The following is a 26,028-nucleotide window of genomic DNA, read 5'->3' as shown; positions in this document are numbered from 1 at the left end:
AGCGGAAACGGCGCGAACCTTGTACGTCGACGCACTGGGTCCGGTGGGGAACACGGCCCGCGCGGGGCAGCTGGGCCGCGGCGTCTTTGGGCCTAGGCCGGCGGCAGCGATGGCCTCGGCCACCGTGGAGAGCTTCGTGGCCAAACAGTTGGACCTGCTGGAGCTCGAGAGAGACGCCGAGGTCGAGGAGCGCAGGTACGGCCGCCGGCCTTTCCCTCCTGCCCAGTCCCCCCGGGTGGCCTGGCCTTTCCCTCCTGCCCAGCCCCGCTCAGCCCCGCTCGGGGCCGCTCGCCCGGGGAGCCCCGACCTCGGGTCGGCGGGGCCCGGGGCCGGGGGTGGAAGCCTCGTCACCTCCCGGGCAGCCCGTTGCGCCTTTAGACCCCCGGAAGCCCTTTCCTCGACCTAAGCCCCCTCTGAATCTCCAGCCTGGTCCTCCCTCTGTCCCCAGTGGACCCCACGTCCACCCCGGCTTGTTCTCTGCCCTTTTCTTTATCCCCCGCTTCGGTAACGTTTGCACCTGTTTTGTGCTGGGCCCTGGATAAGGTGGGGTCCGCAGCCCCCCTGGGTGGGAGCAGAAGGGGCAGGTGAAAGCCAGGGTGACCAATGCCCGCGCCGTGTGTGCGGGGAGAAGTCGGCAGGAAGAGCAGCGGACCCCGGGGAGGGCTAAGGATGACTTAACCTTCACCCCAGCGCAGCTGCAGGAGGAGGGGCAGGAAGGGCCGCTCAGCATGTGAGGAAGGAGCCATGAGACCCGGAGATTGTTTCTGACGGGGAGTATTCACTTGACTGAAACACAAATTGCTGAACACTTACCAGGGGCAGTCAAAGCACTGATTTCTCTAAGCCTCATGTCTCTAAAATAGGACACTGGTGTTATTATCTCATATCTTTTTTTTTTAAAGATTTATTTATTTATTTATACAAGCATTGGGTATAGTCAGAAGCGTGGGAGGGTGAGAGAATTCACCAGAGCCAGAGTGGGGAACAGAACAGGCAGACCGATGAAACACTGCTGAGGGGAGCAGCGGGTGCGGCAGGAGAGGTCTATTGCACCATGTAGGACCCTCGCTGGCGGCCGGGGATCGAACCAGCACTGCAGAGGCTGTGGGCAGCTTCGCAGCCCAGCGCTCATCCGCTGCACCACCAGGGGAGGCCCTATTATCTCATATCTAAGCGGGCAGAGGTGAGGGAGGGTCAAGGGCAAGGCGTAGTCGGGATGTGAGGCCCGGCAGTCTGGCTCCAGGGTTGGTGCTCAGCCACTGTCCGGCCACCGTTGGTAGGGTTTGCGTGAGAAGCTTTTGCTCTTGAGAGCCAAGCCCTTTTGCCACCCATGGACGTCAGTGGCAGCCCAGCTCCTCCTTTTATGGCTGTGTGGCTTTGCAGGCCGGCCGCTGAGCCCTGAGCATCCTCATCTGTAAAGTGGGATTATTCCCACTGCACGGGTTTGCTGTGAGGGGAAACCATCTACCATAGGTCAGAGTCCTGAGCACGAGCGAGTGCAGAGACAGCTCCGTGCAGAGACAGTCTGGTCAGATGAGCAGGGCTGTGGGGGAGTGCGTGCCCAGTGGCCCTCAGCGCAGCCAAGCAGGCAAGAAAGGGTACTCGGTTTGCGAGTAGGGAGGAGCCTGGGGTGCTGTTGCTTGAGCAGCTGGACAGGCAGTGCCCAGAGATGAGGCCTCCAGGAAGCTCTCCGTCCAGGCTGCCAGTGATATGGGCTTGAGCCAGGCTGTGGCCGGGGGTAAGAGGCAGAGGTGGCTTCAGGGCATTTTTGCTGGATATCTTCTCTCCAACAATGTAATCCTGATAGAACCTAGTGGGGTGGAACTGGGGTGAGAGGGAGAGTAAAGGTGATGGGCCTGAGGGGAAACCAATGGGAGAGCAGCCCCTCCCCCACCCCCACCCCCCATATGGACGAGGGGAAAGCTGGCAAAGTGCAGGTCTCGGCGTCTCATGGGCTGTCTTCCAGGTCCTGGCAGGAGCACATCTCCCTGAAAGAGTTGCAGAGCCGTGGGGTGTGTCTGCTGAAGCTGCAGGTGTCCAGCCAGAGGACCGGGCTGTACGGACGGCTGCTGGTCACCTTGGAGCCCCGGAGATGTGGAGCAGCGACCCTGCTTCCCAGCAACAGCTTTACCCCTGGTATGTGCAGCTTTGACTGTTGTTGGCCCCCAGACTGCGACTTTCACCCCATGAGCAGGGCCCACACCTGGCGTTCGGGGCCAGAGCTTTGCAGCTACAGGCATGGCTTCCTGGGAGTCTGCGTCTGCATAGCCCAGGGCGGCGGCCCTGGCCACGTGTGGTTTTGGCCACTTGAAAAGTGGCTGGTGCTTGCTACGTGCGTAAGACTCACCAGATTTTGAAGGTTTAACTCCCCCAAATTGTAGTTTATGTCAGGAGTGAGTTTTTTGCACTCTGACCACAGGTGGAAATATCACATACTGGGTTCACATACTGGGTTAAGTGAACTCAGCGTCGAGATGGGTTTAGCTGTTTCTCTTTGATTTTTCAACCTGGCTGCTTGGAGCTCGGTGCTGGCACTGCGTTCCCCTGGGGTGGCCCTGGTCCAGATCGTGCTGCGTACATGAGTGACCCCGGTGCCCACCCTGTTCTCAGGCCAAGCAGACTCGGGCTAGGCTTGCGGCATTCCTGCTGGACAGGGGTGGGGACTGTGGGAAGAAGTCTGTCACCCACACGGCCAGCACACCCGTTTTAGACATCATACATGGAAACGGAGAAAGCAGCATCACCCGCACCATGCTTCCCCCAAGAAGTCTCCCCACCTCGTTTTGGTGGTGACAGAGACTTGGAATTTCCAGGGCTCTGGCCCCACAGTTGTTGGAACGCTGGCTGGGCTTGGACATGGATGGGGTGGGGAGAAAGGACTGGTCAGAGGCAGATCTTGCTCCTGCAGCCTCTCTGGTTTCTGGTCCAGCCGGGGAGAGTGAGTGTCTCTTTCTCAGGTGCCCAGGCAGACATCTCGCTGTGTCTCAGGGTGCTGATGTCAGCTGACCCATCCTGAGCCAGCCCTTGTGGCTGGGGACGTGGGAGCACGCTCTGTCCCCGGCCCTAGACTCAAGATGTCTCGAGATGGAGAGGGCTGTACCGAGTGGGGGCAAGCAACCACTGCCTCCCACCCGAATGACCTCCCTCGGATGTGCTCGGGCCCCCACTGTGTTCAGGGTCACCCTCGGGGGTCCCTCCCCACATGCTCCCCCCTCCGCCCCTGCCCTGGGGCCCTCGGCACTGGCATCTGAGGGGTGGTCGTGTTGGTTCCTCCCTAACGTGATGGTGCGGGTGGTTTTCTTCCTCATCAGCCCGGTATCCAGAACAGAGCCTGGTGCACAGTAGGCACTTTAAGTATTTAATTGATTGTCATGTTTGTTTTGAACAGTTCACTGACCTCAGGTCAGTTTTCACATGTGATTTAGGCATTAAAAATGTTTTTCCGATCGCTTTTGATTTCATCTATTAAGGAAGGAAACGGGTGTGACGTCTGGCACCCACACAGGATTTATTATATGAAATAACTCACTTTTCACGTGGGTCAGCGTCTGATGTAACCAAGCCCTTGTTTCTGCAGGTGACATAGTGGGCCTGTATGAGGCGAACGAGGGCGGGCAGCTGGCCACCGGGATCCTGACCCGGGTCACCCAGAAATCGGTCACGGTGGCCTTCGACGAGACCCGGGACGTCCAGCTGAGCTCGGACCGAGAGAATTCCTACCGACTGGTGAAACTTGCGAACGACGTCACTTACAAGCGTCTGAAAAGGTGAGTGTGAGTGACTGGAGGTCGCCTGAGCTCGGTGCTCCCCTCTGGCCACTTGGCCTGCGAGAGGGGATGCCCCCGGCCTTCCTGGGGGGCTGTGGGCGGCCCTGGGTGGCTCAGGCGCTGGTGGGTGGGGCTCCACGCAGCCCTGATGGCAGGTGTCCCCCTCGGCAGAGCCCTCGTCGCCCTCAGGAAGCACCATTCTGGCCCCGCCTCCCCGCTGATCGAGGTCCTCTTCGGGGGATCGGCCCCCAGCCCGGCCAGGGACACTGGTGAGGACTTGTGCTTCTCTTTCTGGTTGAAATCACTGCTGACAGGTCTTGCCAACCTTTTTGCCCAGAGTTTGAGAATGTCCGGTTAGAGGAGCCTATATTGATAGAAAGTCTATGTATCAATATTCCTATATTGATAGGAAGTGTATGTATTTCTAGAATGGTCTTTGAGTGCCTTGTGCGGACTGGATGCTCTTTCTGTTCTCAGGACCAAAGAGGCAGCTTCCGCACATCCGAGCATTTCATTTTGAGCTTTGTGCCTGCTGGCATCCGAGCATTTCATTTCGAGATGTGGGGATTTCTGCAGCACGGCGCGGGGGCGGTGGAGCCTGCAGGGTGCTGCGCTTGGGAGCGTTTTGATGTGAAAAGTCTTAATTTTGAATTCATTTCATTGTTTTTCAGTGTCCTTCAGATTTTAGGTCACTCACTTTGGATTGTAAGGGCGGTTGGTCGCGTTAATTGTGCATTTGGAAATAAGGCAGCACGTCAGACAGGGAAGCAGCGCCTGCCGCGCCGACCTTCCCTGTGCTTTCCCTGCCTCCGCGTGGAGGGATGTCCGTGCTGCACACGCACACCAGAGACACACACACACATCCCAGATACGCCCCCCCACGCACATACACCACACACAGTCACATACACTAACACTCACTTGCACACACTCGCGCTCCCTCACACTCACCCCACTCTTTTCTCTTGGGGAGGTTGGGGTCCTGGCCCTCGTCCTCACCCCACCCCGTTTCTGAGCGGCGTCACCATTGCGTCCCGCGGCTGCCGTTCCTCCGCCCCCACTGGGTGCTGGGCTCAGGTGCTCACAGCGCGCCCCGACAGGCCTGCCCGGCCTCGGCATCTTGCTGGGTGAGCACTCAGGGTGGCCCCGGTGCTCGCAGGGGCGCTCCCAAATGTGGGGACTGACATTCACTCTGTCATCTCTGCCAAATCCTGACCGAGAGGCTGCTCTGTGCGGGGCACAGATGCGAAGCCCAGTTCCCTCATCGTCAGGAACGAGGCACCTTTGACCACGCGGTGCTTGGGGGGCGCAGGGCAAAGTCGCGGGGGTGCTGGGACCTGGGTGGGAGGCGCGTCACCGCTTCCCGGGGCTGTCTCCGTCGTCTTGCTTTGTCGGCCGGCCTGTGCTGTCCGGCGTCTGTGCTGTCCTGCATCTGTGCAGCGCCTGTGCTGGGTGCCGTGGCAGCAGAGAGGCCGTGGGCGCCTCCCGCGGACCCAGAGTCCCCAAAGCAAATAGCCAGTGGGGGTCGTGCAGATCAGAATCAGAACAGAAACCCAGCCCCAGAGCTGACCGGCAGCTTGTTTTGTCTGTTGTTCTGTCCCTTCCCGGCACCTGAGGGGCCGGTGTGGGGGCTCACCTGCCGGGAGCATCTGCGGGGCAGGTCTGGCCCGGCCCGTGGCGGGGCAGGATGTCAGTGTGCGGGCCCCGCAGGCCGTGTGGCTCCTCTTGCACTCACGCCGCAGATGCTGCAGCACACCAGCCGCCAGAGGCCGTTGCGCGGGCGTGGGCCTGGCTGTGGTCCAGAAACCTGCCTCCAGAGCAGGCAGTGGCGGGTGCAGCCGGGGCCCCGCGGGAAAATCTCCTGAAGATGTTTGTGGCTTCATAGTGACGGGCGGCTGGGCGAGCACAGCTCCCGAGTCCCTCTCCCTCATGGTAGCGCCCCCACAATGGGGCTGGCCGCTGCCTTCCCTGCAGGCCCCCTGACCTTCGCGAACACGTCCCTGGATGCCTCCCAGCAGGAAGCAGTTTCCTTTGCGCTGTCCCAGAAAGAGCTGGCCATCATCCACGGCCCCCCCGGCACCGGGAAGACCACGACGGTGGTGGAGGTCATCCAGCAGGTGGTGAAGCAGGGCCTCAAGGTGGGCAGGCAGCAGTGCTGGCCGCATCCTCACCGAGGGGACGCTGGCTGCGCCTGCTCTGGTTTCTCACAGGTGCACAGGCTTGGGGGCGTGCGGGAGCTCGGGTCTGGGTGACGGAGCAGTTCTTGCAGCCCCCCAGCAGGAGGCCTTTGTGGAGGCCTCTGGCAGCATCATGCCAGGCCTGGACTTGGCCTGTCGGCTGTGCCCGCAGGAGCCCAGGCGGCTGAGGGACGCCCGTGCACGGCTCGGAGGGCTCTGCTCTGGGCAGTCGGGCCGGCGCTTGTCAGTGGAGGGTCTCACTCTCTGCTTCGACGCGGGTCCTGGGGATTCAGCCGGGGCCTCACAGACTCTGGTCTCTGTGTGTCGGTGTGGAGGGCTGGGGTGGCCGTGGCCTGCGTGCGGGCGGGCGGGAACGCGAGGGCCGTATGTGACCCTGCAGTTGTCTATGCCCCTTGGGTGGTCTTTGTGCGAACTTAGGGGTTTAATTAAATGAGCCCCCACGCCGACGTCAGCCTCGCCCCAGGTTCTGTGCTGTGCACCCTCCAATGTGGCCGTGGACAACCTGGTGGAGCGGCTGGCACGGAGCAAGCTGAGGCTTCTGCGCCTGGGCCACCCTGCCCGCCTGCTCGAGTCCACCCAGCAGCACTCGCTGGACGCTGTCTTGGCGCGGGGCGATGGCGCCCGCATCGTGGCTGACATCAGGAAGGACATCGACCAGGCCTTGGTAAGTGTCCTGCAGGCCTCAGGTGGCGCCTGGCCTGCTGCTGCGCGGGTCTGTCCACGTCCCTCTGCCCTCTGCGGCCTCCGTGGACTCACTTGATGGGTCCTGACGTGGGCACCGCCCCCTGTGTGGAGCCCGTCCTGGCGGCCGGTAAGAGCTGGCCATGGTGGGGGGCGGAAGGAGGACGCGTCCCTCCCGGCTCAGGCTGTGGGTGACATCCGCAGGAAAAGGGCAACCTGGGGCCTGAGAATAGAAGTTTTTTTTTTTAAAGATTTATTTATTTATTATTCATTTATTTATACAAGCACTGGGTACAGTCAGAAGCGCGGGAGGGTGAGAGAATTCCCCAGAGCCAGAGCGGGGAGCAGAGCAGGCAGAAGGACCGAAGCACACTGCTGAGGGGAGCAGCGGGCGGCAGGAGAGGTCTGCGCGCCATGCGGGACCCTCCACCGGTAGCCGGTGAGCAGCCGGGGATCGAACCGGCGCTGCAGAGGCTGCGGGCAGCTTCGCAACCCAGCGCTCAACCGCTGCGCCACCGGGGAGGCCCAGAATAGAAGTTTATGAGACATGCCTTCTCCCCGCGCTGTGGGTCCACCTCACGCCGTCTTTGCCACAAGAACCGGGGTGTGTGAGGGCATCTCCCCGTGGTTGCACCCCAGCCCTCCGCCCCTTGAGGTGGGCGTCTGTCCCACCTCCCTGCGTCCTGCCCAGGGGCTCCCGCCTCGGCTTGCTGCCTGCCGGTGCTGGCCTGCTGCTTGTCAGCCGTGGCCTCACCAGGTGGGGCCCCCGGGAAGGTGGGGACAAGGACACGCCGGCACCCAGGTGAGCGGTGACGCGGGAAGAGCTGGGCTGGCGCTGGGCTCCTCCGCCTGTGCTTGCAGGCCTGCTCAGCCAGCAGCGCGCCTGCCCCAGAGCTGCTCCGGCGCAGAGGGCCGAGGGCCAGGGGCTACAGGCGTGCTGAGAGTTTACGGTGGGGCCGCAGGACTCCTTCTCTGGGGCTGAAGAAGTGTTTTTAATCTCTTGACAAATGTGGAGGCCAGTAGCGCTCCTCTCCGCTTGTAAACCCGGGAGCTGCTGCTGCCCCGCGCAAGTCCAGCAGCGGCCCCGCGGCCTGAGAGCCAGTGTCCACAGCTGCAGCCGGGGCGCTCCCGCCCGAGCACCCGGCCGCCCCGCGGCCTCCCAGGTGACTGTCGCTCCTGGGCCGGCAGTGGCACCTCGAGACCGTCCGAATGTCAGGTGCTTAGCGTGTCTGTCGCTCCATCAGGAACGCTTTTTAGTGTCTCCAGGAGCCGCTTGAAGCGCAGCGGCCGACGGTAAACAAGGACAACGCGCGGGGAGCCCGCCCGCAGCGCAGGCGTGAGGAGCCCGGCGCGGCCCGGCTGCCTGTTGGACGCTGCGGCGTCTGGCAGGACAGTCATTTCCTCTTGCCCCGTAGGCGAGGAGCAGGAAGACCCAGGATAAGGGGGAGAGAAGCAGCTTTCGAGATGAAGTCCGGCAGCTGAGGAAGGAGCTGAAGGAGCGGGAGGAGGCGGCGACGCTGGAGAGCCTCCGCTCGGCCGACGCGGTCCTGGCCACCAACACAGGTGGGCCCCCCGCCCGCCCGGGTCCCGTCTCCTCGGAAGCTCGCGTGGCGCTGTCCTGCCTGAGCTGCCCACGGCCTCCCAGCTGCAGCGCTGGACTCGGCCTCGAGCGAGTGCTGCCTCCGTGGCCATCACAGGCGTGGGGGTCACTGCCACCACGGAACTGGGGGGGAGCAGGGCCAGGCACCCGGAACCACCGCTGCGCCTCCCCAGGTGGAGTCATGGTGGGGCTGAGCGTCCCCCAGATGGGGGCTGCAGGCCTTTGGCTCATGTCTGCGAAGCTGATCTGGCTTTTCAGAGACTCCTCCTTGGTTTTTTGTGCTGGCCGCCTCCTCCGGCCGGCATTAAACCAGGACTTGGGGAGATCTCAAGGAACCCCCCACCCCGTTATGGATCTGCACAGACTTTCAGGCTTCTCTGGCGGGGGTGGGGGCGGGAGCACAGTAGGGTTTGGACATGCCTGCCCTTGACTGTGCCGCCCAGCCGCTGCCCCTCGGCCTTCTCGGGCATCTTCCCCAAACCAGGTTCACTGACGGAGGCATTAGGGTGGCCTGTGGCTCAGGACACGCTGCCCCCCACTTCAGCGGGGGGACTCGGACCAGCAGCAATTTTGTGTCTTAGGTTTTATCCCAAGAGCGAAGCCACACGCAGCTGCAGGCGGGGCGGTGAGGCGGGGCGGGGGCCCTCCAGCGCGCCGGCTGCTCAGTGGGCACGAACTTCCCCAGGTGCGTCCCCGGACGGCCCCCTGAAGCTGCTGCCCGACGGCGCCTTCGACGTGGTGGTCATTGACGAGTGTGGGCAGGCGCTGGAGGCCAGCTGCTGGATCCCCCTGCTGAAGGCGGGGAAGTGCATCCTGGCGGGTGACCACAAGCAGCTGCCCCCCACTATTACCTCCCACAAGTAGGCGCCCCACCCCGCCCCAGGCCCTCGCCAGGGCCTCTCTGCCCCGGGGCCCAGGGTGTGCGATGGCAGGGCCCAGGCGTGTGCTCCCGAGGGCCGGGCCCTTCACCGCGTCCCCGAAGCCCCATCTGGCCGTGCCCAGTGATGCGTTGGGTGAAGACCCGTGACGGGTTGGGCGGGGGTGCCCACGGCCGTGGCCATGCTCCCCGGCTGGGGGCCCTTGGACCATGGCTGGCTCGGGGCTCCATCCTTGGCTGTGAGGCCACACCAGACCCGCCCTGCCCTCCTCTCCCTGCCTCCCCGGTGCCCCTCTGCTGCCCCCAGCCCACACCACGCCCTCCCTCACACTGGACCGTCACCTTCCCCTCTTTTATGCCGGGGGTTCTCCTGGTCATGGCCTGGGACGCCCCATCTAAAACAGCCATCCCCTGTGGCCCGCGGCGGGCACCCTTTGTTCACCGTGTGTCTCCGGCTGGAGCACAGGCCCGTGAGGCCTGCGCGTGGGTCTCTGGGTGTTCCTTCACGTCCGCAAAGTCCCCTTTCTTACATAGGGGATCTGGGATCGGGGTGTCTGGGCTTTGGGGGGGCGATTTCCAGCCAACCACTCTCTTACTTAAGGCCAGACCCGAGGGGCAAGTTGGGGTCTGAGGTCTGGGGCTGCTTTCTTTCGCCCTGGCTCCTCGCTGGGCTGAGGACTCAGGCCCCTGTGCCCCTCTCCCCGCAGGGCTGCGCAGGCGGGGCTGGCGCTCAGCCTGATGGAGCGGCTGGCGGAGGAGCGGGGCCCCGGCGTGGTGTGCACGCTGACCGTGCAGTACCGCATGCACCGCGCCATCATGCAGTGGGCCTCGGAGGCGCTGTACGGCGGGCAGCTCACAGCCCACCCTTCCGTGGCGGAGCACCTCCTGCGGTGAGACTCGGGTGTGCGCCCCCGCCTGGCCCCTGCCCCTGCCAAGCCCCGGTCCCTGCCCCTGCCGGGCCCCGGTCCCCTCAGCCACGCTCTGTGGAGATTTTGGAGCAAAGCCACCTCTGAGACTAGTTCTGGAGGGAGCGCAGTCTGGCCCGGGAAGGGCCTGGAATTTGCTGTTCCTGCTCCTTGTATCCCACGGGTGAGGAGCTGGAGGCAGTGTGAGTCCTGTTTGAGGGCCTCAGTGGCCTCACGGGCTTGGTCTGCGTGCAGGGACCTCCCAGGAGTGGCTGACACGGAGGAGACGGGCACGCCCCTGCTGCTGGTGGACACGGCTGGCTGCGGGCTGTTCGAGATGGACCAGGAGGACGAGCAGTCTAAGGGGAACCTTGGTGAGCTGGCTGGGAGGAGCCGTGGGGGAGGGCCGGGGGAGCTGTGGGGGCGAGCCTAGCACCCTGAAGCTGACCTCGACGTGCTGTCTGGAAGCAGGCTGCACAGGCTCGGTGGCGCTGGGGTCTGTGTCCTTGTGCTAGTTCGGCGCCCAGCTCGGCCTGGCCTGGCCTTGGGGCAAGAGCCCTCTCCCTTCTGCTCAGGCCCAGGCCCAGGGCTGCCAGGGGGTCAGGGCAGGCTCAGGACAAGGTGACCTGTGCTCAAGCAACGCTGGCTGTCGGCAACCCTGAGCCCCCGCCCTCGCCCCGGATGCCCTCGGGCCCAGCGCTGATGGCAGCTGTTCACCCAGAGGCCTCTCGCTTCCTACAGGTGAAGTGCGCCTGGTCAGCCTGCATGTCCAGGCCCTGGTGGACGCTGGGGTCCCGGCGAGGGACATGGCCATCATCACGCCGTACAACCTCCAGGTGGGGGCCCCCACGTCTCTCTCTGTGTCATGGACAGGCCATGGTGAATAAAAGGGCAGTTGATGGGCTTTTGTGACCAAAGACTCCAGGGTGGAATTGACTACCTCACCCCTGGGCTCTGCTCACTCTCCGTCCACCCGTCCACCTGTTTGCCTGACCCATCTCCCTTGCTGTGCCGCAGCCCCACCCACCGGATGGCTCGGGCCAGAACTTCATCCCAGGGGGACACCTGTCGCGCCTTCCCCTCAAAGCTCCCAGCGGGTGCCTGGCCAGCTGGCTCAGCTCACCCCGGCCCTGGGCTGGCTCTAGCAGGCGGGGTCCTGCTTCCTCTGGGCCAGGCAGCAGTAATGCGGGCCTGCCCCCACTTCTCAGAGCCCACGTGCTTGCAGAGCAAGGCCGGGTCCTCAGGGAGGAAGACTCCAGCCGCAGCGTGCGAGGAGGGCCAGCACGCTCACGCCCCTGGCCTCCTGGCTAACACTTGCCGGGGCCCAGCGGGTGGCCTCATGGCCAAGGAAGGTGGTGGCTCTCAGGCTGGGGCATCCAGGCCGTGAGCGTGTGATCTGCGTGGGTGCAAGCAGGCCGTGAGGCAGGCCCTGTGGGGCTTCCCGCCAGGAGGGGGTTGCCCAGCGGAAAGGCAGGCTTGGAGTCTGAGGCCTGCCCTGCGGTGTTTCAGGTGGACCTGCTCCGGCAGAGCCTCAGTCACAAGCACCCCGAGCTTGAGATCAAGTCCGTTGATGGCTTCCAAGGCCGAGAGAAGGAGGCCGTGATTCTGTCCTTCGTCAGGTCCAACAGGAAAGGTGCGTGCGGGTGGGCGTCCCTGGGCGGCTGGGTGCCTGCTGGCCCGTGGTGTGGACAGCGTCCCCCAGAGTGCACCGTCCTGCGGAGGAGACCATGGAAAGAGCCACAGCCCCACAGTGTGGGGCGGCCTAGCCGGGCAGGCGCTGGCCCCGGGCAGAGGTGCCCGAGCGAGTGGAGGGGAGGGGGTACCGGCAGGGGGTGCAGAGCGGAGGCACTGAGGCACATGGCTGTGGGGTGCTGCCCGGGACACCCGTCTGCACAGAGGTGGCTCCCAGAGCGCCCCTTGGGCCTCATGGCACTGCTTGGGCTGCGTTCCCAGCTGGAAACACGGGGTGGTTCCCCCCGCTGCCTACAACCCGCCCCCACCCTGTGCTTCCCTCTTGGTCCCGGCGGTCCCAGCCGCTTCCCCAGCCTGGCTGAGGGAGGCGGCGGCGGCGTATGTGCTGGGAACGAGCAACGACCCAAGCAGCCGCGGGATCCCCGGCGTGTGGGGTGGCCGGGGCAGGGGGTGGGGCCGGAGCGCGCCGCATGGGGTCCCCGCCGAGGGGCCGTGGGGCCTGCTGTCCGCACCTGGGCTCAGGTCTGCCGTCCCCAGGGGAGGTTGGCTTCCTGGCCGAGGACCGGCGCATCAACGTGGCCGTGACCCGCGCTCGGCGCCACGTGGCCGTCGTCTGCGACTCCCGCACGGTGGGCAGCCACGCCTTCCTGAGGACCCTGCTGGACTACGTCGCGGAGCACGGCGAGGTGCGCACCGCCTTCGAGTACCTGGACGACCTCGTCCCGGAGAACTATTCCCATGAGAGCACCCCAGGCCCTGGCCGAGCGGGCGCGAAGCCCGCGGGCCCCTCGACGGCCAGGAAGCCCGCGGGCGGACGGCGGCAGGCGGCCCCGGAGGCCCGAGCAGCTGCCAGGCCGGCCCAGGGGCGACCAGGCGGCAAGCAGCCCGGCCCGGAGGTCCCGCCGCAGCCTGGGCCCGGGGGCGCGGAGAGCAGCAGCGGCGGCGCAGCCCACTTCCGGGCCGTGCTGGAGGAGTTTGTGGGGAGCACGCGCGCGCAGCTGGAGTTCCCCGCGTCCCTGAGCGCCCGCGACAGGATGCTGGTGCACCAGGCGGCCGAGGAGCTGGGGCTGCGGCACGACAGCACCGGGGAGGGCAAGAGGAGGTTCATCACCGTGACCAAGAGGGCCCCGGCCGCCCCGCCGCCCCCCGGCCCCGGCAGAGCCTCCCTCCCTCCCGCAGCCTCCAGCCCCTCCACCAGCGAGCCTCCGCCCAGGGAGCCCCGCGGCCCGGAGCAGCCGGACCTGAAGGCCCCGCACCTGGAGCGGCTGCCGAGGGCCGGCGGCCAGCAGGAGCCTGCAGCCGAGAGGGCACTGCAGGCCGCAGCCTCAGGGCCGCGCAAGGCGCCCGACAGGAAGAAGAAACGAGAAGTGAAAGGTGAGTCGGTGGCAGGTGAGCACCGCGTGCGCCCCCAGCGCCCTCCAGAGGAGGTGGGGCTCCTCCCTCCGGCCCGCGCCTCGCCCTGCTCCTCGCCCTGCTCAGGCTCCGTCTGAGGCCCCCGGGGGTGGACACTGGCCGCAGTGCCCTTCCCGCCCCCCCACCCCGGAGCCTGGTGCAGGCCGGGGAATGGGGGGAGCGCCCCACGGGAGGGGCACGGTCCCCGGCCCAGCAGCGGGCAGTGCGGGCGCACACCTGGGCCCCGCACCCCATGCCCCTCCCTGGTGACTGAGCTGCCCGGCCACAGCGCAAAGGCCCGGTCGTGTGCACAGCCTGGGTTTTCTGGGGGGTTCCGGCTGCACTCATGTCTCTGCCCTTCCCTGTCGGTGAGCGTCTGGGGTGTCCCTGTGCCCGCCCGCCCGCTCGCTCAGTCCTGGGGGCGGGGCCGCGCGCGCAGTTGTCGGCCTCAGGCCGGCGCCCCCGTCTCAACCCAGTGGAGAGAGGCGGCTGCCGCCCAGGGCTGGGGCTGGCGTGTGCTCTGTCTCCCCTCCGCGCGCCGCCCCGCGCTGTCAGGCTCGGCACGTCTCCTGGCCACCCCCAGCCCCCACCCGTGCTCAGCTTGTTCCCGGCCTTTGTTTTGAGCTTTAGTTTTGACGTTTGCCCTGAGCCGCGCCCTTTTGCCGAGATGTCTCTCTGGGCTCCGGGGGTGACTCCAGGAGGCCGTGTGCACGCCCCTCGGCCCGCAGAAGGCCTCCCACACCCCTGGGCCGGTTCCTAGCAGCGGGGTTGGACTCTGAGCTGTGGGACACGTGTGTGCACCCCAAGTGGGAAGCGGCGCAGCGCTCCGGCAGAGCCCTCACCCCCCTGTGCTCGCCAGGGCCGGCCCTCCTGGACCTGCCCGCCGAGGAGGACTTCGACGCCCTGGTCTCGGCCGCCGTGAAGGCGGATAACACCTGCGGCTTTGCTAAGTGCTCGGCCAGCGTGGCCACCCTGGGCCAGCTCTGCCCGCACTGCGGCCGCCGCTACTGCCTCAGCCACCACCTGCCCGAGGTGCGCGGGCCTCCTGGCGGGAGGGGGCTCGGCCCTGCCTGGAGTGGGGGTGGTGGGCCCGGGCTGGGTGGTGGGTGGGGCTGGGGAGAGTGGGGGCTGCGAGGGCCTGGCGAGCGACTGGAGGAACTTAGGCCAGCCTGGCAGTCGCGGGCGCCCCGGAGGAGCCGTGGTGCAGGGCCTGTTTTTCCTGGTGGTCAGCGCAGGGTGGGGGCAGCTCCCACAGGCCTGGACTTTTGAAGGAAAAGTCATTTTCTGCCCAGAGGAGGAATGACCCGCCTTGGGGGTCCTGGGCTGAGACCTGCCTCTGCTAGGCCTGTGGGCTTGTCTCCCCACAAGGGACACGGCCGTCAGGGAGCTTGGGGTGGGCCCGGCCCAGCGCTGGCCGGGCGAAGGGAGGCGTGGGGTGTGGGTGCCCAGCCTCTGCCCTCCCCTGCCGGGCCACATGGTCCTGACTGTCGCGTGCCCCAGGTCCACGGCTGCGGGGAGAAGGCGCGTGCCCACGCCCGGCAGAGGCTCAGCCGGGAAGGAGTCCTCTACCCGGGTAGCGGCACCAAGGACCGGTCCCTGGACCCAGCCAAGCGGGCCCAGCTGCAGAGGAGGCTGGATAAAAAGCTGGACGAACTGACCAGCCAGAGGAAGAGCAGACGGAAGGACAGGGAGAAGTGAGGGCCTGGGCCCCTGAGGACAGCGTGGCGAGCAGGCCGGCCCACGGCCTCGCCGAGAGGGTCCTGTCCGCCGAGCCACCCCCCGTGACAGTGGGCCCCAGCCCCCGCGGGGTGCTGCCGGTGCCGGGAGCCCTGTGTGCCCCGTCCCTGGAGACACGCCTGCGCACAGGCTCCATCGGGGGACCCCCCACCCGGGCTGCCCGCTCTCAGCCCGTGGGGGCGGTGGCTCCCCACGGCCTCGGTCCTTCTGTCTCTTCCCCGGGTGCTGCAGGGGCCGCCTGCTCCCATGAGGCCCCGGGGCTCCTGGTGGTCCCAGCCCGTCCTGCACTGGGTCCTGGGCAGGTCCGGGGAGCTGTCCCCATGTCCCCGGGGACTGCGTGGCTACACCTCCCTCCGGCTGACCCCTGCCGCGGACCTTGCGTGAGAAAACCTTAGAGGATGTGCCGTTTCCGCCTCGGGATTGACTTGTGTAAAGGGATAAAATCTTTAAAAACCAAATGAAAGTTTGCACACAGCCCGCTGCGAGTAGTTCCGTGTCTGAAGCGCGTGTTTTCTCCCTTCCGGACGGTGCCACCTTCCCCGGCTCAGAGCCCGGTGGCGCCTGCTGGGGCGCCTGTCCTGCTGCCAGATGACTGGGCAGGGGAACCTGTGCCGTTTGGCAGAAATTCCAGATGGGGACGCTCAGAGTTGAGACCTGCCGGGGTGTCGGGTCGGGTGGGGCCACAGCGAGACTAAGGGGAGCAGGGGTGGCGAGGGGCTGTGGCGGCCACCGCCCTCCCCCCAGGCCTGAGGGCCGGCCGTCTGCCCTCCGCCCCGCCCCCATCTGCCCTCCCGCCCCCGCGTGCCCGGGCCTCGGTGGGCTCAGCTCCCCCACCTGGGGCCGCCCCCAGCCCCTCGTGCACCGTAGTCGGCGCTGGAGGAGCTGGTCCCTGCTGGGCCGCGCCCTTGACCTCTCTGGTCTGGCCGGTGCTGAGTAGCCTCTCGAGGGGCACTGCCCCCAATGTCCTCGCGTGTCACCCTCTCCGGGGACAGCCCCGATGTCCTCTCAGTGCCACCTCCTGGGTTGGATGTCCCCCTACGCCCGCCCTGGCCTGACCCCCTCGCTGTGCCCCTCCCGCTCCCCTTTGCCAGACGCTGGCCTCGCCAGCTCCTGCCACGGGGCTGGGGACTGGGAATTTCCAGAAGGGCGGCCTGTGTGTGTGGGCCCGCCCCGTCCTGTCAGTGGTTTATGGAGGTGCAGAGTCTGCCTCGGGACGCTTGGCGGGCAGGGAGTGTGGACAGCTGATGGCCGGGGCGGGAGGCGGCATTTGGGGCTCCACCGTGTGCTTGTCGAGGGCCTGGTGGCAGCACCGGCCTGTCCCTCAGCCTTCGTGGGAGTGAGCCCTGGCCCCAGACGCCGGCCACGCGCCCTGAGCCGGCGCCCTCAGCCCGGCGGTCAGGGGACCGGGCCTCCGGCCGCAGCAAGGCCAGGTTCAGGCGCGGGCTCCCCAGCCCCGGCTGTGCCGAGAAGGCTCTGCGGCTGGCAGGCCCCTGGCGCTGCCCCCTGGCGGTGCCGAGCCGCGCGGTCTGGGGTCAGCCGCCCACGTCCCCCCTGGAGGGCTCCCCCCACCCCACCGACCTCCTCGCAAGCTGGGCTGGACGCATCGTTGAAATATCACAGTTTCCATCTCTCCTCCAGGGAGACCTTGTTAGGAAAATGTTTGTAGCTGGTGGCTTGAAAAACATCCCCGCTTTGGCCAGGACGGGGCGCCCAAGAAAATGGGAAAAAACATCTCTAGCCAAGACTTCCCGGCCAGCGAGGGCGCGGTGCTGGCCCGCCCTCCCCGGGGACGGGGGTGGGGGGCTGTGTTTTCCTCCGGGGCGGGGCGCAGGGAGAAACGGTGCGGGAGGGAGCCTGGGGTTCACCGCGGGTTTGCTCCCCGACGGGCTGTGACTGCGCCTCGGCATCTTCAGCCGTGAAGCGGGAGACGGCGGGAGGTGCTGTAAACGCGCGGGCCCCCAAAACGAGGTGCCTCCAGCCCCCAGGAAAGGCCCGTGGCTGCCATCAGCGGGGAGGTGGGAGGAGAGGAGGCGGCACCTGGGAGGGGTCAGCCCACGCGCGCCCCGCACGAGGCCGGTGGCGGTGGCGGTGCCGGGCCCCGGCCGGCCCTCCTGTGTTTACCTGGGGTGTTTGGAGCGTTACCCGGGGGGACAGGAGGGGCTGATGGCACCAGGAAGCTTCAGGCCTGCCACTTACAAGGAGCTGTGCTCTGTGCCAGCAGCGCCGCTGAAGCTGCAGCCTTATTTGGTCTGGAAACGTCTCTGCCTGGAGGAAAGTGGAGCCAGTGAGCCGACTTGTCCCCTGGCCGGGCATGGATCTCGGACGCTGCCAGGATGGGCTGTCCGGCGCGTGAATCACCCCGACCGTGCTCCCCTCCCGCTCTGGCTGCCCACCCTCTCCAGGGCGACGCCCCTTCCCCTGGGGCCCCGCTCAGCTCCCCCCCCCACGCCTCCTCTGCCCCCCCCCGCCCCCCCAGAGTTGCCCCCGCTGGGCTCTGCTGAGGTGGGGCTTCATGCTGTCAGAGCCCCCCTGCGGGTGTGGTATGAATTCAGGGGTGCCGGGTCGCACCCCCGGCCCCCCAAGCCCGTCGGCAGCGTCAGCTGAGGAAATCCCTCCTGGCCTGAGTGTGTGGGCAGATTTTATTTACTTACACACTTTCTATGCGTTTTTTTGGTCTCACACCTTTTTACTTTAATCTGTTCGATGCCCGCGGTCGTCCCTCGGGCCCCCCGGGCCCCTGCTCCTCTCCCCGCCCCCTTCACCGGGAAACCTCACTTCGTTCTTCGGTGTCGCCGGTTATTTTAAGTATTTTGCTCTGTTTTCACCTTTATGGTCCCGACCACGCTCTGGCCTTCGTCACGCGCGTCCCGCGCCCGTTGAGAGGGGCGTGTGGCTCGGGCCCCCCTTTCTATGCGGGGTCCACTGGCTCAGAGGGTGCAGCAGCCTTGGGCTCCCGGGGCAGCGCCTCCGTGGTCCGGGACCGTCTCTGCACGTGCTCTGGGTGGGGGCACGTGCTCGAAGCCCCTGGAGCCACCGCCCTGGCGTCTCCACCTCCGGGGGGATCTTCTCGGCAGCCGCGCCTGGATTCTCTCCTGATGTGAGCTCGATCTCGGGACCCAGAGACTCGAACCCCGCCTCAGGGTCTCTCACACCCTGTTCCCGTTCGGCCCCGGCCCCACGGTGGGCAGCTTGCATTCACAGTGCCCCGGTCCCCTTTTTGGCGGACAGAGCAGGCCGCTGGCTAGATAGCGCAGGTGGGGTTTGGGGGTGAATGGCGGCTGCGGTCCACCTGTGTCCTGCCTGTCAAGTCATGCACCCTGGCTGTGGCCACCTAATTTCTGGCCATCCCGGTTTCTGCTGTGCACAGAGGTGCTTCAGAGCTGCTGTGGCCCTGGGCAGATGGAGGTCCTGGGGAGCGTGGGAGTGCGGGACCAGGCCGCGCAGCTGAGCCGGCGTGGGGGCTTCTGGTCCTTCCTCTTGGCTGAGCGAAGGCATGTCGGGGGCCCGTCCTTGAGTGGGGAGGACGGGGCTCTGGCTTGTGGGCCGTGTCTCCTCCTGGCGCCAGCACTTAGAGCCAGGGAGCGGAGCCTGGCCTCTCTCTGGATGACCGGGAAGATCCCTTTAATTTGGGGAGCTGCAGTTGAAGTCGGGGGCACTGTGAACCCCCTTCCTGGCTCACAGTGCAGACACGCAGCCATCCACTTCCAGCCGAGCTCACGCTCCGCCGCCTCTTGCTTAGAAGCAACGGTTGCTGTTCCTTGTTCTGGCCTGGTGAGGCCGCGGGGGTCAGGCCCAAGGGCCCATTGTGTGGGAGGCACAAGTAGACTTCTGGTTAGGGTGACTTGCGGCTTCATGCTTATCCCCCCTCAACTCTGACCCAACCCTCAGCAGTGACACAAACAATAGGAAAAGTCTTAAGAACCTGGGACCACACTCCGAAGAGGACGAACTCACTTGTATTCCAGAAAACAGACAGGGGGGCGGTCAGGGCAGGAAGCCGCTCCTCCCGGGGGTGAGAGGACCAGGGGGCCAGGCTGCCCTTGGAAACAGGCTGCCCTTGGAAATCCGTCACGGGAGGGAAGGCTGCGCCCGTTGCCATGGCAGCAAAACAAGCTGCCCCAACTCCAGCATAAACATCCTTTTATCTCGCTCCTGGTTCTGGGGCTCAAGGGTTGGGGCAGAGCACAGAGGGATGTGGAGATTCTGAGGACACCCCCTTGCCAGGGGGCCGCGGCTCCAGTGACCTTTGTCCTCTGGCTCAGTTTTGGGGTCAGGCAGACACTTGTTTGCAGCCCAGAGCTGGCATTTGCTCAGCCTCCCTCAGCCCCCCATAGGCCATACCTGGAGGGACAGTGACCACCTTGTGCCCCGACGCTGTTCAGCTCCCCTCCCACTGACTCAGGACTATCTTATGAGAGGTGTTGCTGCATGTTTATTGGGGGGGATATCGGGGTGTGTTTGTGAGATTGCTGGGTGCACTGTCTCCTGTGTCCTGCACCTTGCTTGCTGGGGGAAGCGGTTGGCAGCATCAGCCTGGCTAAGGGCACCCGTGGGTCAAGGTGTAATGCCTGGGGCCCACGGTGTGTGCTAGAGTGAGGGGAGTCAGTGGGGCAATCCTACTCCCCTTGACCACGGTCGGTTCTGGGGGGCTGCAGCCTGAACCCGGCCAGTGAGTGGTGGAGGGGAAGTCATTTCCCAGAGACCACTGACAGGAGGTAGTGAGGAGGGGCCTGCTCCAGGCACCCTGGCCTCCTCGCCGCCTTCTCAGTGCTGTGAGGAGATGTGATGCCTGGGAACATGCAGCCCTTTTGTGACTGTGAGGCTGTCTGCAGACAAGGCCAGCTCCGAGGGCAGAAAGAAGTGTGGAAGGAACAGTGCTTGATGCACCTGCAGCTGCTGCCCCACCTCCAGGCCGGCTCCTGCTGGGCTTTTTTTTAAGGTAAAATTCACACACCATAAAATCAAACATCAAAAGTAAACAAGTTGGTGGCATTTGATACATTAATAATATTGTTCAACCATGACCTCCATCTAGTTCCAGAACATTTCGCCCCTTGAGATGAAGCCGTGCCCACTAGCAGCCACTCCCTACCCCTGCTCTTCCCTGCAGCTTGAGCCCGAGAATCCAGCTCCGCCCCTCTGCACCTGCCCACGGTGGAGTCTCACAGAGCCGGACCCGCATGCTGGTCTCTAGTGTCTGCGTCCTCACGAGGACGCTGGTCTCCAGGCTCACCCCGTGTCCGGTCTCACCCGGCTGCTGCTGGATGCAGCTCCATGGCTTGCACGGCCATGTTTGTTTACCTACGCCTGGGCCGGCATTTGCACGTTCCCGCTTTTTGGCTGTGGTGAACAGCGCTGCTATGCACACGTGTGCATGAGCGTGTCCGTGAACATGCTTCCACTCGGGTCTCTGCCTTGGAGCGGAATTGCTGGGTCACGTGGCCATTCTGTGTCCCAGGACTTCCTGAAAGCAGCAGTGGCTGAAGCCTCCAGGGCCCCCTTGAGCCAGGCTCTCTGGAAGGCTCCGCCCTGTAACCCTTCCCCTGCCCTGTCAGGGTGGCCTCGGCTTCTCAGCTGAGGGCACAGAGGCCGGGGCCAGTGAGCAGACTGGCCGGCCCCACAGTCTGGCCCGGCCTCCGTGCTCCACTCTGCGCACGGAGGCTGCCCTGAGAGGGAGGGGCCGGGCCTGAGGCTGGGAGCAGCCGGGCTTGCTGGCAGGCTGAGGAGGTGCGTGGGAGACAGCCGGGGTGGTGGCTGTGAGGGGACGTGACAGAGGAGGCCCAGGTAAGGCACAGGGATGGGGCCAGGCAGTGGAGGTCTCGACGGTCCCCACTGTGGAGCCCCTGCTGAATGCCCTGCCGGGAGCGGTCAGGGCCCCAGGACAGGAAGGGCCCAGAGCTGGGCCTCGAATTCCTGGCTCTGCTGCTTCTCCCAGCCTCTGGAATGTCCTCTTCCAGCAGGAGCCAAGAACCATGCCGATTCCTCGATTCCTCGTGAAGCAGCGTTTGAAGGGCCCCTGATAAAACCCCCGGCGCGCTCACCCCGCTCAGCGCTCCCAGGGCCTGGCCGGCGGCCCCCCGAGTGCTCCCGCCGTTTTATTTACAGCGTCGCTGTCAAGTTGCTCAGAAACTGTGTTCTGCTGTTTTCACTTAATGTGCTGAAACCATTTCCGCGTGGTTTTGATGTTTGTCTCCGCTGTCACTGAAGCGCGCGCGCCTCTCCCCGCCTGGACGGAAGCCGTTTTCCCAACGTCGCAGATGCGGTGGGAGCCCGGCCAGCCGGTCGCCCTCCCTGATGACCCACGCGCGGGGAATGGGTTTTATGTTTTACATGGTTGAGAAACCATCAAGAGCAGGCAGCGCCTCGTGACGCACCTCCGGCCACGGCCCAGCACGCTCGCGTCCGCGTCTAGGAAGAGCCTCACCCCGGCGCACGCCCGCTTCCTTGCCCCTTTGCCCCGGAGCAGTGCAGCAGGGCCGGTGCCCGAGACGATGAAACGTTTCCTTTGACAGGCCCCGGGCGCTGGGTGCGGAGAGCGAGGGGCGCCCACGGGGGGGCGCCTGAGCTCTGAGGGCTGGTGTGTTCTGGAAGGGAGGTCGGGTGGGGCGGGGGGCGACGGTGGGTAAGAGCATCTCAGAAGGTGGCAGGCGGTGGAGGGTCCTGGTCTGAGCGGCCCTCGGAGAGGAGACGCTCGGGGGCAGCCGCGGAACTGAGGTCTGGAGTTGAGAAGGAAAATGCACAGGAGAGGCCCCGAGGAGGGACCTTCGGGGTCGGGAGAGGACTGGTGCGCGCCCCGAGTGAGGGGGTGGGCGCTGCTGCTGCCGCGGCATCCACAGTGGTGTGTGGACGGGACGGAGTCATGGGGGTAGGGGCAGGATCTCAGGGGGAGTTTGGGTTCTGTGCTGAGCCCCGCTGTCGCTGTCGGAGGGTCCTTGGCAGGCCCCCGGGGCTTGTAGCGAAGGGATCGTGGGGGTCAAGGCAGAGACAGGGAGAGCGAGGGGCCGATAGAGAGGACTAGGGGGATGTGGGGTGTATTCTGGGTTGGAACCTACAGGACGAGAGAGATGAGGAACGGAGAGGCTCAGGGGCCTCCTGGCTGCAGGCCCAGGCAGGGGGGAGGTCGGGGCTGCAGGTCCTGGGGTGGAGGCGGCCGGGAGAGGAGAGGCCGGAGCCGGGTCTGCGCAGATTCAAGGTCTCTGTCTCCAGGCGCTGCGCGCATGGCCTGTCACACACCCGCGAGGGCGTGTCTGGGTGTTGAGAAGGCGGGTTGGTGTGGAAGTTGGAAGCTTGGGAGGGAGCTGGGTGCTGGGCCATTCTATCCCATCCCCCACCAGCGGGCAAGAGGGTTTCACTGATGGCCATGGATGGGCCACCTGGGAGGACAGGTCAGGACAGAGGACAGTCGTGGGAATAGACTCGGATGACATTTCATTTCTCATGCAACTCTGTGCCCACCCCCCGAGAGTTATTGTCTTTTTTCTCTTATCTGCTTAGTTTTCTTTCTTTCTTTTTTTTTTTTTTAGATTTATTTATTTATTTTTGTGGAACCCTTGCCCAGCGGCCGGGGAACGAACCGGTGCTGCAGAGGCTCCGGGCAGCCTTGCAACCCGGCGCTGAACCGCTGTGCCACCAGGGGAGGCCCATTATCTGCTTAGTTTTCTACGTACTTTCATGGACTCATCCCCACTCTCACCCGTTTTTCAGTTTCTTGGTTTTTGCTGTTAGTGGCTTCCTAAGAGAGAGTGACTGCCTTTCTGAGGCCTTCTCTTTAGCCTCACATTTGGATTGACACGTGACTCCTCGGTTGAAAATAATTTTCAGCCCAGACTTGGGGGCATTGTCTTCCCCTGCTGCCCGGTCCCCTCGGCACCTGCTGGCTTCCTTCCCCTGGGCTCCTCGCTCCTCTTTGCTTTGACATCTTGTCTCCTGTTTCAACGTTCCCCCTGCACCTGGAGATCTTCGGTTCTATGTTAAGCCTAGAGCGGAGCGCTAACTGCTGAGGGAAAACGTGTGCGTGCGGGCAGGGCGAGGCGGCCCGTGGCTTCACAGGCAGCTGACGGGCAGGGACCCCGGGCTGCCTTGGGGAACGCGCCCCGCTGTCTGTCGGGCCTGTCTCTAGGGGCAGGCCATTTTCACAGTGCAGTGGGCAGACTAATGCCCCCTCCCAAGACGTTCATGTCCTCATCTGTAAACACGAGGGGGAAAGACTTTACAGACAAGTCAAGGCGAGATTATTCCCGATTACCCAGGTGGACCCAACAAATCAGCAGGTGTGTGAGAGGCAGGAGAGCCGACATGGTGACCCAACCGGGGTGACTGGAAGATGCTCTGCTCTGCTGGCGAAGATGGAGGAAGGGGCGCCCGCCAGGGTGGGCTCCGGCAGGGAACGGGTTCTCTCCTGGGGCCCCAGGGGGAGGCAGCCCTGCCGGCCTGCTCTAGGCGTCGGGCCCGGGGCTGTCAGGGAATGATCTTGCGTGTGGAAAGCCGCTCTGTGGGCACGTCACAGGAAACCAGTGCCTGCCACCAAGAGCTCCTGGGGCCCCCGAGCAGCCTGTGAACTCGTTTCTTCCGTTTTCAGAGCAGCACCTCGTTCCTGCTCTTGGGCTTGTCTGGTATCACTGGAGGCCAACCTGACACTGGTTTTACGGAGGATTCTGGGGGCTCCCCGGTGCTCACGGGGGGTTTGTGCGGGGCTGGATTAGCTGAATAGTGAGACAACCACCCCCAGTGCCCCGTGCACCCCCGGGGGCAGCGGCAGGGCAGCAGGCGGGGTCCCAGCGTCTGGAGCCTGCAGGTCCCTCTGCTTCCTCCCGCCTGTGCCCAGGCCCCTCCCCAGCGGCCACAGCCCTTCCCGGGCGCCCGGCCAGGCAGCGGGGAGGGGGGGGCGCTCTAGTGGGAGCCCCAGAGCCCCCGCCTCACGCTGGCTTCTGACCTCGCCCGGCCCCGCCCTCCCGCAGCCAGGTGCGCGGCCTCAGGTGGTGCGGCCTGAGCACCAGCCGGGGCTTGTCTGGGCGGGGCCGGGGCGAGCCGGGGCGGGGCCTCTCCAGATGGGGCGGGGCTTACCCAGAGGCGGCGCCTTCTGGGCGGGGCAGGGGCGGAGCCTCCCCAGACGGGGAGGGGCTTACCCAGAGGCGGCACCTTCTGGGCGGGGCAGGGGCGGAGCCTCCCCAGATGGGGCGGGGCTTGCTCTGAGTTGGGGCCTTCCAGGCAGGGCTTGGTTGGGAGAGACCTTTGTGGGTGGGGCGGGGCTTGCCCGAAAGGGGGGCTTCTGGGTGGGGCTTTGCCAGGGTCCCCACTCAGCTCCCTCTCCCTGCACCGCCTTTTGTTTATCAGCAGGAGCAAGTGATTCAGTGGTGGGGCGGCCTGGTCACTCCTGCAGGCTGGGCGCTTGGCAGGGGTCACCGGGCTGGGCCGGCCAGTGGGCCTCTTGGGGTCAGAGGTTCCAGGTCAGTGCCGGTGCCTCAGACTCCTAAGTGGTCCTCTTGCCCTCACCCTCCACACTGCTGGATACTGCTGCTTGGGGACGCGCCATTCCTGGTCTGTTTCCCTGTGCCGCAGGCTCCTGCCTCTCCCCCATCAGACCGCAGAGAGCCCCGTCAGGGGAAGGCAAATGCCCCTTGGCAGAGGGACAGAGAGGGGCCTCTGGGGGCAGCGGAAGTGGTGTCATCCTAACAGGCCTCCTGTTACCGGGCCTCCCCGGTCACTGGTCTCCCCTGGCCACCCTGGCCTGGGCCGGGGATGGTGGTGCTCCTTGGGCACAGGCTGCCGGCCCCACGGGTCCCCGTGTCCAGACCCCGCCAGCCGCTCAGCCCAGCCAGGCTACCCTCTGGGCCTCCATCTGTCCTCTTTCTTCTCTCCCCCCATTTTCACTCCGGAAATTTAAAGGCACAAAGGCACACGAGCAACAGACAGAGGAGCGTAGCCAGCCCTCAGGAGCAGCCCCAGGGTCAACAGCTGCTTCACTCCTCCTTGCTTCTCCCACACCCTCCTCCTCTAGGCGATTCTAAAGCAAAGCCCAGGGGTTGTGTCACTTGGTGCTAATGAGGAAGACCACAGGCTGCCCCCAGCGCCACCGTCACACGACAGAGGGGCACCAACTGCAGCCACCCTGGCACCAGGCCTGCTCCTGGCGGGCCTTGCTGCAGTGTGGACCAGGGACCCCGCAGGGCCCGCCCTCCTGTTTCCAATGCCCCGTCCCTCTAACCCTTCCCTGGCCTGTGCCCACAATTCCATGGGGTCCCCCCACGGTGTCAGCACGTGGCGGACAGCTCGTGGCCGGTGAGCCTGGAGCGAGGGCGGCAGGAGCGCCACATCCCCTCGGCCAGCCCTCACAGCCTGGGGTGGCCCGAGGCACAGTCGGTCGGCGTTGGCTTCATTTTGTGCCAAGTTCCCCGACCTGGAATTAACCTTCTGTTCACTCTGTCGGAGGAGACCAAGGCAGCGGCCACCTGGCCGCAGGGCTGAGGCGGGAGCAGAGGCAGAGTCCCCCCTCCCCAGGCCTGGGCCCATCTCTCTCCTGTGTGCCCTCGAGGGGCCTCTGCAGGGGAATCTCCTGCCCCTGAGGGGCTGTGAGCAGCTTTGGGGAGCTGTGGCGCTGTGAGCACCAGGCGGTGAGTGGCTCTGCTCCAGGGTGTCCCGGGAGCTGTCCAGGCCCATCCTTCTCTGTCCCCTCCCACCTTCACAGGGTCACCGGGTGCAGGTGGTGGACACGTGGAGGTTGTGAGCTTAGATTGTCCTTGAGTTGAGGGGACGCTCTCCAGGGGGATGGGAAGCTGCCCCTTCAGACAAACGACCTGGAGGGCTGGGGGGCACCTGAAGTGGGGGAGAGCTGCCCTGGCCCCAGGGGGCGGCGGGTGCTAGTGCCTGCCTCCCCCACCCCATGCCCAGGGAGGGTGTGGCTGGCACCCACTCCTTCCACAAAGAGTGTGGGTGGGATGCTGGTCAGGCTGGACATGGCCAGAGAGGGCGACGTGTGGGTCAGCAGGTGCTCACAGCGGGCAGAGGGGGAGACAAATGTCCACCAACAGAGAAGGTGTCCGTCCATATCCCCAACAGGACCGTAGTCAACCCTGAGTCACAGCCCCCCACACAGCCCACAGCCCCCCAGTATAGCCCACCCCACAGACAGAGCCCCCACACAGCCCACAGCACAGACAAGGCGCCCGACACAGGCCCAAAG

General features: G+C 65.3%; 1 protein-coding gene across 2 annotated transcripts; it reads left to right on the top strand.

Moving 5' to 3' along the window:
• Positions 1 to 109: 109 nt before the first annotated feature.
• Positions 110 to 14,810, top strand: IGHMBP2 (immunoglobulin mu DNA binding protein 2; the record flags this gene model as incomplete). 2 transcript variants are annotated; one of them, XM_084242398.1, is made up of 15 exons in its annotated part: positions 110 to 195; positions 1,967 to 2,136; positions 3,578 to 3,767; positions 3,939 to 4,036; positions 5,742 to 5,905; positions 6,429 to 6,629; positions 8,062 to 8,209; positions 8,932 to 9,106; positions 9,831 to 10,013; positions 10,284 to 10,402; positions 10,770 to 10,864; positions 11,538 to 11,661; positions 12,258 to 13,087; positions 13,947 to 14,144; positions 14,613 to 14,810. In XM_084242398.1, the coding sequence occupies 15 exons, from the start codon at positions 110 to 112 to the stop codon at positions 14,808 to 14,810; spliced, it is 2,979 nt and encodes a 992-aa protein (XP_084098524.1). The 2 variants fall into 2 exon arrangements, with proteins under 2 accessions (XP_084098524.1, XP_084098525.1); XM_084242399.1 differs by having other exon boundaries at positions 12,258 to 13,094; positions 13,972 to 14,144.
• Between the last annotated feature and the right edge of the window lie 11,218 nt (positions 14,811 to 26,028).

Source organism: Talpa europaea, assembly GCF_964194135.1.
Source record: "Talpa europaea genome assembly, chromosome: 1".
Classification (NCBI taxonomy): Eukaryota; Metazoa; Chordata; class Mammalia; order Eulipotyphla; family Talpidae; genus Talpa; species Talpa europaea.
This window is presented reverse-complemented; position numbering and strand designations above follow the sequence as displayed.